The following is an 11,377-nucleotide window of genomic DNA, read 5'->3' as shown; positions in this document are numbered from 1 at the left end:
CACCAAGTAGTTATGCTGAAGGATTGGTGCTAGGCCCCAGCGGATATTGCTAACATTATATGTAGCATATTTAGCACATTCTGGAAACTAGCATTACGCTAGCACCGTACGTTTTGCAGAAAACTAACTAAGGCCACCCCGTTTTGTTTCTATGTTTCGCGTCACCTTATTCGATGAAATCAATGAGGGAGGGCGAAAAAATAAAAAAGCCATCCGAAAAAAAACAAGTGTACGTGCATTGCATGCATTTGTGTACAGTGAGGCGACGCGGCACTGTTCATGTACATGTACATGAATACAATGTCATGAGTGTATCCCCTATGCCATGCAAGTAAGTTGTGGTCCAAACACAGGCGCTAGGCGGCATGATGATTGTGTGACTTGCGGCCCAGCTTATTACACACATGTACAATACATGTGTGTGAGCCGAGTACAATCATGCGATAAATGGAACAAATATATAAATTTTGATGCCAACATAATAGTTACGTATAACAATCATGTTCGGGTTTTTTTCTACCAGCTACCACGCCTTTGCCTGCTGAGTAATAATAATTCTGTGGATCTTGTATATTCAGAATTCAAGCATTATCAGTGCTTTTTTGGAGCAGAATGCGAGTATATTGAAAAGCAGAATCCATCAAATTCTCCAGCATTATCCGCCGGGGCCTAATTGGTGCATTCAGTCGTACTTCGGAGGTAGGAGAATGGTGTCCGTGCACAGTGTGATTGGTCTTCGGTTGAACCCAGGGAGTCGTAAAATACCGGGAGGCGACACGAGATGCACAACCGCGTCGGATGATTGACTCAGCTCGGGCACGAGTGCTGAGGGAAAAATATAGAATCCCCATGAGGTCAAAGCGGCGCAGGTCATGCACAAAGGACGCGTTCGCTGTTTGGTCCCAAAAATCAAAAAAATAATCCTGCTCCCAAGGAATCGTCCGAGTGTCAGCAGTTGATTTGGTGATTCTAAGTTTGTGCCTTGGCGGGGTAAAGGATGATGGAGCTTGACAGAGATGCCTGCCAAAGTGATGAGTCCACCGTGGAAGATGTAGATGACGCCACGTATCCACTTGGTGACCTGAGTTGTGGAGATCTTCAGCTGTGGACTACTGGTGAGATTCTCTCGTCTGCATTTTTTGGTCTCGTCTTGTCCCTGTGAACACGAATGTATAATCTGTAGCATACTAAGCGCCCCAAACTCACCCAAAAAATGGGAGTCTGCCCACGGTGCATTGTCTGTTCACTATGACATGTGACAGTGTTCACACTGTGACAGGATATTATTTTATTCATGTCCTGAAAATTACGTGTGTACCTAGTATGTAAATTGTTGACATTATAATTATGTAAACCTCCGCCCTCAACCCTTGCTTCGCCTATCCATGTAAGAGTGGCAGTGCCACCATGGTGTACAGGCCTATGGAAGGTGAAATAATCCATGGAATTTGCGAACTGCTGACAATGAGACAGGGGAGTGTTACTGAGGCGATGGAGTCATTCCTGCATGTTATCAGGACACGGTTACACAAGGCATCAGGTTTTGGAAATCTGCTACGCCAGGAAGTGTGCCAGCTGAAGGCATGCAATGGTGCTGGCATTTCGCAAGCATGGCAACAAGTGCTCTCCAGCATCTCAACAGCTTTTCCCAAAGTGAAGCTCTGTATAAGACACAATATGACACAGCTAAAAACAACTGAAGCAGTGACATGTGAATGTTGCACGAGCATGTGTGTGTGTGTGTATGTGTGTGTGTGTGTGTGTGTATATGTGTGCGGCTGTGCCAAAGCCTAGAGTGTTCATTTGCGGCTGTGGCAGGGACTTCCGTCGGCCCAATGATCTAACTCGCCACAGGAAATACTGCAACTCCTGATGCTATCATTGCACGGAGCAATGGGCATCCAAAGGTCCAAAGGTGTATGTGTGTTGTGCATTAGTGGTCGATTCACATGGCTTTGCCAGTTGTGTGGATTATACAGTTATCTGATGCAAGTCCTGATCTCTCTCATTCAGATCTTGTTCGCTATCGTTGCTATAAGAGAAAATCTGTGGGTGCACATCCAGTGCATTTGCAGACTTGCGTTCTTCTCTTGCGACGGGCGTATGCATGGTATGTGTGTGCGTGCGTGTGTGTGTATGCTTCTGTGATAAGTGGATCAAGCAGTATACAGGGTATTTACGGGTATTCGCCTTGAGTGCATTTGCGGATAGTGTGACTTTCGTCGCAGAGAACTTTGCTCAGTCGGTCAGGCGACTCAGCCTTACGTTTCCTGAAGGCAATGTGTTCAGAACACAGTTACTTCAAGTATGAACAGCTATGAACAGTTAAGAAATGACAAATATTGTGTGTAGTTCATAGACCATAATGTGAAACACTTTGAATGCAGAAGAATGAGGATAGTGGCATCAAATGCTGCATAGATTCTGTTTGATATGCTCCTTTTTTCCCTTGCATGAAAAGGTGAGTGCATCATCGATCTTCATCTCGAAACTTGACACAAACCGAGAATGGAACTTGGACAACATGAAGGGGCCATGGGCATGGTGTGTTTAGTGGAGAACTATTCCGAAAACAGGGTGTCATTCGCACTTACTCAATTCAAATTTGAGTACATTTCGTGAATAACTTACCTTGACATTCCGTCGTCTCCAAAGCAGTGAACTTCCCAAAAAAATTAAAAGCCACGGCTCAACCTAAGGCAATGCGTAGTTCGTATCAGAAACAACCAGCTTTTGCTCTGGAGATCCAGAATAGGCCTCGAAGCATAGCAAAAACAATTGAGAAAAAGAAGATGACGACGACGTTTCAATCACGCATCAAATTTCGCGGGTCGTGTGCAGCAATCCTCGGATCGTGAAATGTGTGGCGTGTCGCCTCCCGGTATTTTGCGACTCCCTGGTTGAACCAATCTGTTATGAGTGTAGGTACCTGCCGCTTCATTACTCTGACTGAGTTGATCCAAGGCAAAATAGCTCATCCTGAGTGCATGGCTATTGTCCATGGCCAAGAATTGGTACACAAGTCGAAACATAAAGAAATATTTCAGATTCTGACCAGCATTTGTAGTGAATACGCAGGATTCTCGGTGATGGATAGAGTTTTTTTCAAATGGTTTAAAAGTAGCTGATGGTGATGAGATTCAGTGGTAAGATGCAGGTGAGAATATTTCTCAGTTAGCGGTGCTGAAGTTGTGGGTGGTAAGTGTTGAGGATCGATGCAGGTGAGAAAACGTAAATGGTCAGATTGCAGACTGGCAATAGGTGTTGGTGTGCGTGGAAGGTAGAATTAGCAAAAGTGACAAGTCTTGGTCAATAGGGTAAGAGTCTCAGGTTGATGGCGTGCTGTTTGCACATGCAAGAGCTGTAATGTAAATGCATGACTCGCACATCATGATGTGTTTGCGCCTTTGAGTTACAGTAATGTGATATCAGCACCAGAGCCAGCAATGGTCTTACACCGAGGAAGACAACATATCCAGTCGCCACATATTTCCAGGTTACTTGCCATACCACCAAGACAACAAGTACAAGTGGCGAGTGCAAAGTTGCGAAAGTTCGTGCGAAGTTACTCGATCACTTCATGATGTGGAATAAAGTTTTGCACGCATTATATTATCATTTCCTTTACTGGCCTAACTTGCTTTTAATACGTCATTACCCACTCTACTCAGTATCATTACCTTCATTGGCCTTTCATACTTTATTCTCCTTTTTAGTCGATATAATGAAATTAGGCAAATTTGCCTGTTTGTTCCTCGACTCTAAATAAACAAACAAACAAACAAAACAAAAACATTTTCGTTTTTCAGAACCTCTCTAATCTAACTTAACGTTATGTCGAGAGTAATACCTCAACTCTTCAGGTAGAAAACTGCACAGATTGGCAGATAACCATGCATGTGAGTGCTGACTTAGCCTAAAACAGGAGATGTGTTCAGTGTGATTAACACGCATGCACTCGCTATTGCAGACCAGTGGAGAGCACACATCATATGGAGGATTCATGGAGTGCTGGGCAACCGAATCTGGCATGTGATAATCATGTAGGATAGTCCACGCACGAGGTGCAGCCCATGAAATGGGCACCCACGAACTGGGCGGAGTGTGGACGGCCTGTATGATAGTGTGTATGTATGTCCACGCACAAAGTGCAGCCCATGAGATGGGCGCCCATGAAATGGACGGAGTGTGGACGGCCCACGCACACGAGGTGCAGCCCATGAAATGGGCACCCATGAACTGGGCGGAGTGTGGACGGCCTGTATGATAGTGTGTATGTATGTCCACGCACAAAGTGCAGCCCATGAGATGGGCGCCCATGAAATGGACGGAGTGTGGACGGCCCACGCACGAAGTGCAATGCCCGTTAGGAGGCAGGAGTGTGGGAGTATGAGTGTGATGGCCGAAGGCCGTGATAATTGCCAGATGAGAGGAGATAGCTGGCCCAGCACTCCTATTTATTTTCGTCTTGTATGAATTATGATACCTGTGTTGAATCAAGGATATCAATATTATTCATAGATGGGAAGAGGTGGGTGGGTGAGAAAGGAACAAACCAGTGTTCTTCTCACTACCCAAGCAAAGCAAATATGAAGTAGCAATACGGCCAGCGCGAAGTATGGTGTATGCGTTACGGGTTCAAGCTCCGATGTGTGCTGCAGCCGCATATGGCTGGTTGGCTGGCGAGTTCAGGTGAGTTCCGGCGTACGCATGTTACATGCCACCACAGCGTGCATGTACGTGTTACTTGACATGCATCAATGAATAGCGTGGGATCTGCGGGCTCTTTGGAAGCCGCTGGAGCGTGTGTGAAGTGGTGGCTTGTGCAATGTGTTAACCTACATTACCGCAAGCTCTAATGTGCTATTTATGGCAAGAAGCAAGCGAACGACACCTCAAAGAGTATGATTATTATGATGGCTACATGATGGCTACATGATGGCAGGCATAGTGGGATGGTCTAAGACCATGATTGAGAAACAGAGGGTACCAGGTTCAAGTCCTGCTTGGAAGCCGTGCTGCGACCCACAGTTAATTGGGAACTCGTGGCCTGGCACGAGGGTAACATGGATGCAGCTAATGGGATTTCGGTCTTTGACCACTTGGTGGTGGGTCTGATCTACTCACCTCCCACCGTTCAGGCGCTGCATCTGCGCCTTTGATCCTAGAGGGTGGTGGCGTTCCCACGGCGGATGCGGAAAACTCGGCTTCCAGCCGAGTCTCACGCGAACGGTGAAATTTATTTTATTTTATTTACCCCCCCCCCTCTCTCTCCAAATGAAAAAACTACACAATGCTGCAAAAGTGCATGCACACCCACATTGCACACGTGAATCTCTATTCTACTTTCAATCACAGCCTCTCCATTTTAGCCCAGATTACCACTTCTCACCCGCCTTCAGCTGATGGCAGACTACTGCAGCACACCATCACCCTGACACATATATCCTTTCGTGAATGACTTGCCACATTTGCAACGTCTATCTTCCACGCACACGAACACCTAGGACATCGTTAAACTACACACCTACACCCCTAACAATTATCCTTTCTCACCTGTATCTATCCGCAGCACTCACCATGCTAAAATCCAGCACCACTAACTGAGAGACATTCCCACCTTCACCTCAACGTCGTTTCTCATCACCATCAACTTCCTATTAACTCGTACCACCACCCAGATTCCTGCATATTCACTGGCACCGTTGTTCAGAACCTCTCCAATTTGTTTCTGTTTCAACTTGTGAATTTTAGTCTTTGCCATGGACAATAGCAAAGAAGGCAGGATGAGTCATTTTACCTTTGATCAACTCAGTCAGAGTGGTGTAGCGTCAAACCCCTACGCTCACGACGCTTTGGTTCCACAAGACCAATCACGCAGCGCATCGACACCATTCTCCTACCTACAAAGTTTGGAGGCACCAAATCTTCAGCTTAAGGATCACGAGCCCTATGACAACTTGTTTGATGGATTAATTTTGCCCTCCTTGCCAGAAGTCTCTACGGGCATGGGCTCCAATGTGAAAACACGTCTCGTACATCATGATGCGTTTGCGCCTTTGGGTGATAGTAAGTTGATGGCAGCACCAGCGCCAGCAATGGCCTTACAGCCAAGACGACAGCATCTCCAGCCGCCAAATATTCCCGGCTTGCTTGACTTGCTACCAAGTCCACACGACCTCAGCCAGTCACTACCACAGAGTAACGTATTCGGAAAGCAGCCATCAATGAAAGAACCTGAAACCCCAGCGACAACATTCTCCTTCCACCAAGGTCAGGCGGCACCGATCCTTCCGCATAGCCTAATGCAGGATAACCAGCATAATTCCAACAGTTTCAGTGATGCAACACTCTTTCCGTTCCCGCCAGAAGTTTCTATAGGCGTCAGCTCATTTGGAAATATAGGATTCCCTCATGATGTGTTTGCGCCTACTGGTGACAAGAATGCGATGGCAGTGCCAGGCCAAGGACGACAATATATTCCAAGTTTACCGGAAATGCCACCAAGTCGTCGTCACGACCTCAGTGAGCCACTTCCACAGAGCACCTTACTCGGGCAACAGCCGTCAATGAAAGAACCTGATAACTCAGCGGCACGATTCGCCTTAAACCCAGGTCCGGCGGAACCACTCCTTCAGCCTAACCTACTCAACGACTTGAGTGATGCAGCAATCTTTCCCTACCTGCCAAAAGTCTCTACCGCCATGCGCTCCGATGTAAATACAGGATTACATCAAGATGTGTTTGCGCCATCGCGTGGTAGCAGAGTGTTCCTATCACCATCACTAGCAAGGGGCCTGCAACAACAACGACAACAACAGCAAGATCACAAGCTGCCAGATATTCCCAGGTTACAGGTAATGCCATCATATCAACACGACTTCAGCGAGCCACTACCACAGAGTAACTTACTTGGACAGCAGCCGTCGAGTAAAGAACCTGCAAAATCTGCCAAAGCCAAACTAGTTTGCTCGGAATGCAAAAAGAGTTTCTCGCGTCCGTCGGACTTCAAAAGACACATATCGGTGCACACTGGCGAGAGGCCATATCCTTGCATAGAGTGTGGAAAAACCTTCAAGAGGAAGTATAATCTAAATGTGCACAAAAGAACACACACAGGTGAGAGACCATATGAGTGCATAGAGTGTGGAAAAACCTTCCAGTGTAAGTGTCATCTAACTGTGCACAAGAGAACACACACAGGTTACAAACCATATATGTGCACACTCCCGGGCTGTGAACAGGCATTCTCACAGTCCGGCGATCGCAACCGCCATGTACGTACCCACAAGGCAAATATCAAGAAGCAAACCAAACCTGCCAGTGGATGCAACTAAACAGACACTGCTCCACTGGACCAGCATCTTCAGTTCAAACACGACAATGTCGGAAGGAGCACCAAATCAGAAGATAACAGCGCCAGGAAATGCCGTTATAGAGGTGTACGTTTTTGGAAACATGCTTCCTGTGTTGACGTGCACTGTGTGGAATTTGAGCAATAGAATGATCTGACAAGTCTGTGTGTGTACATGTAGTATCCTGGCCTAAACTGCATTTGCTGCTGCAGTCATCCTAACACCCTCCGCTATCAACAACCTACCGTCTTTGATTTATATATTATTGCAAAACAGCATATGTACAGAGTATTATAATTGTTGTAGAACGATGTGTTGGTTTTCTGAATGATGAAATTACCCGCGTCTCTTGTCTCGCGTATAGTTTTAGTCGCATTTTTGGTGTGTGGAGTTTTGCTACAATGTCACCTTGTTGGTTTATGGCTTTTCTCTTTTGCTGTCTTTCCTGTTGCTGTTGTGTATGTGGAACGTTTTGGTCGTTTATTCAATGTATCCGTTTTGGATTTGTGAATTCAAATAAAGTAAACAAACAAAGAAACAGGGGAAGAGTCACTCAGTGTGTTGCTCCCTACATGGGAGCTCGCGGTTTTCCTGCCGACTTGAATTCTCACTACAAACAAACAACATCAAAATATATTTGTGGAATGTCAATAATGTCATCAAGGGGGGGGGAGGGGCAGGAGTTGTAGAACAATGTACTTCCTCTCTGTATGATGATATTCCCCAAACTGTCTCTTGTTTCGCGTGCATGCGTGAGATGAGCACACGTAATTAGTGAGTCTTCAGTCATGCCTTTTCAGTCTTCTTGTTCTCCCGTGGAAGTTGTTAAGAGTCGCGTTTGCAGTAAAACGACAACTGTCGCTGGAGAGGCCTTGGGAGTGTTGTGTGCAACCCACCACCTCGACCAGCATAAACACCATCCAACACCCGGTGAAAACACGTTAGACTTAGTTCTCTCCGACTTCACTACCACAGTATCAACCAACGTGACTGCTACCCTCAGCAGGTCCGGCCATGCCATTTTGATATGCAACTTCAAAGCGGTTTCCGCACGCCGCGATCCAACAACCTCTCACAAGGTGTGGAAATACGACAGTGCTGACTGGAACAGACTTAGGGCATTTTACTGCGGTCACGACTGGCAGTCGATAATGTCAGACGATCCCACTCGGCTTCGCGAGCGATTGTATTTGTATTTGTATTTACATGTATATCATAATCTTATGGCACATCATGATGACGGCCAGTAAAACTGAGACGATGGTGAAAGTCAACCACAGCAGTAAAACAGATAAAAGAATACAAATGAAAATTGCTGTACATTTCCTCTGAAACATTACATTGACCGATCCTCCTGCGTATACATTCACAAAATCAAACTTATCACTGCCCCTCAGCATGTGCAGCATTCCTTAAACTGGTTTAATGAATCCTCAACAAGCCGGAACTCGCTTCGTTTCCCGATTGCAGGAAACAATTCTAGGAGCAAATCGCCTGTATTCCTAGCATACCAATTATGGGATTCTCTTCCTCAGCAATTAAAGTCCAGCAACACCCTCAATGCGTTTTTAAGCTTGATAAATATACACGTACGTCGATCTTCATTTACTAATCATTGATTTCAATTCTCTTTGTGTATTACTTCAAGCTCCAAAGTAAATCACATATGCTACCTGTACAATTCATTAGGGTTTTGGATTGATTTACTTTTATTTCATTTTTATTTTCATTTAACTTGCCATATTTTGCGTGTGCATTTTTGCCTTCTTGTTCTTTTATTCCATGGCAGGTAGCCCTCATTCATAATATTGGTTGACACCATGTCATCCATGAATTGAGAATAATAATAATAATAATAATAATAATAAAAATAAAAGGCAAAAGAAGAAGGAATTTTTTTACGTGTTATGACTAACTGTCCTCCAATGTAACCAGATCTGCCATGTATTATTAATGTGCCTCCCTTTCTTTTTCTCTCCCTATCTCCTTTCCCTCTCTGACAGCATCTTTCTTTTTTTTCCCTTTTAGCTTGCCGTGGTTGGCTATCACCTGACCTCTCATGTTTATTGGCAGTCTTCGGACGGGCCAGGAGATGTTGAATAAATAAATAAATCTTATACAGTCAGCGAGTGCGACAAAATGGCACAAAACTGACAAGGAGTACTGAGACATTCGGCGACCTGTTCTTCTTTTCACAATAATTCAATTGGCTCACCATCCGAGTTAAAGGGGAAGTTAAGGCAAAAATTAAAATTTCACCAGTTGTAGTCTTCGGGGTGCTGAGTCGAATGGTCTTGGTCCGAGAAAGCTGAGACGCTCCCTTCCTACTTGAATCCCAATCGAACTCGCGCACTTCCACCGAAACTGGGTGACTGCGCCCTACTAGATGGGGATTTGTATGCAAAATGTCACTAAAAGCGCCATTTCGTTCTTATAAAAGCACGGATGACCACGATTGGCCCATATGTTGTAGTCTTTTGGACGCTGAGTCGACTGGTTTTGGTCCGAAAAGGCTGCGATGCAGCGTTCCTCCTTTATTCCCAATCGAACATGGTTGAACAAGCGGTCACGTGCTCCTGGTTGCCCAAATCACCTGGTCACCACGCCAGCAGGCGACAACTTTCACACCAAGGTTCAACTCGAGTGACATTATTGCACCCAAAAAAGGTCAAACAGGCTAGTAAGTTGTACCCTGCAGGCACGGTGACCAGGTGACTGGTGTACGCACCTGATGAGCCGTCATGACCTATACGGCGAAACGTACGTCGTGTGGAACTACTTGTTATTGTACATAACTAGTCCATCATACATGATAGTGGAGTTTTGTAGGGTGTTGACGGTTCGGTTCGTCAAAATTCGTCTTCGCTTAGCTTCCCCTTTCTACGTTCATTACATAAACTTGAGCCAACCAAGTTGGGTGGTCTGTTGTTTTGCGTCGTCGAGTTGTAGTAAGGTCGGTATGTCTTACTAGTTTCGTCATCATCCAGTAACTTTCGGCATTCTTTGTTGCCGTGATGCGTAGCTCGTGCTCTTCTTCGTTGCTCTTTCCTTCCCCTCTCGGACCTTTCCAAACCTGAGCCTTCCAATTTGGAAGGTTGTTGGTTTGCGCCTTGGAGACGTGTTGGAGCTAGGTGTCAGGTCGCCGAATGTCTCAGTACTCATTGTCAGTTTGTGCCATTTTGTCGCACTCGCTGACTGTATAAGATATGGTTACGTTGGTGGACAGTTAGTCATAACTCGTAACATTTTTGTCCTTCTTCTTTGCACAATAATTTAATTGGCTCACCATCCGAGTTAAATAAAAGGCAAAGAAGGCAAAGGAGGAGACAAACCAGCAGGATTTTATGCAAATACATGAAACCTATAATTGAGCAGCGAGTTTAGCAACAAAAGTATCCATAGACGTGCTAGTCTTGGCTTGCGTTGGTAATGTTGCCCAAAATACATAGCCAGGAAAGTTCGGGGATCTAGTGAATACGCTGGAGCCAGCGCGTGGAAGAATGAATGAGTTCCGGGTATTCCGTGTTTCGGTGAACCAATTATAAGCCTGCATTTGCAAGGCTATTTTATTTAGTAATATTTTATGTATGAGAACACAGAGGTGGTACTTATGTCGAGTGGAAAGGGGACTGATCTTGGCATTGACTTCGGCCATTCTGCAAGGCATGGACCAGTATATCCCCACCAAAGTCTCCACCACTCGTTTCTCTGACCCTCACTGGTGGACTCCAGAGGGCATCATTACTGAAGAGGCAAAGGAGAAGCAGTGGAAGAAGTGAAGGCGGAACCCGCACCAGGATGACCTCAAGGCCTCTTGCATTGCTCCTGTCAACCGAACTGTCTACACATAGCAGATCGCTCATATGTCTAGCGTCAATCGCCTGCGCCACACACTCAGGTGCCAGTCACTTAGTGAAAAACAATGGTGGACCAACATGAAAAAGGTCACTGGCGTTACACGCAACTCCGCTAGTGTTCATCTGCTAGTCGACAGCCATGGCAAGGAGTATCACGCCGCAGCA

The 11,377-nt window shown here is 45.7% G+C and overlaps 1 protein-coding gene across 1 annotated transcript; it reads left to right on the top strand.

Annotated features, from left to right (window-relative positions):
• Positions 1-5,689: 5,689 nt before the first annotated feature.
• Positions 5,690-7,337, top strand: LOC135805268 (zinc finger E-box-binding homeobox 2-like). The gene has a single exon (XM_065319287.1). It carries the CDS (start codon positions 5,763-5,765, stop codon positions 7,335-7,337), a length of 1,575 nt encoding a protein of 524 aa, XP_065175359.1. The 5' UTR covers positions 5,690-5,762.
• The last annotated feature ends 4,040 nt before the right edge of the window (positions 7,338-11,377 follow it).

The sequence above is a fragment of the Sycon ciliatum genome, chromosome 1 (genome assembly GCF_964019385.1).
Source record: "Sycon ciliatum chromosome 1, ocSycCili1.1, whole genome shotgun sequence".
Taxonomy (NCBI): Eukaryota; Metazoa; Porifera; class Calcarea; order Leucosolenida; family Sycettidae; genus Sycon; species Sycon ciliatum.
Note: the sequence above shows the minus strand (reverse complement) of the source record. Positions and strands in the feature narration are given on the sequence as shown.

Excerpts from the sequence above, each read along its gene's own strand:
- LOC135805268 (XM_065319287.1), top strand. The coding sequence starts at position 5,763 with ATGGACAATAGCAAAGAAGGCAGGATGAGTCATTTTACCTTTGATCAA.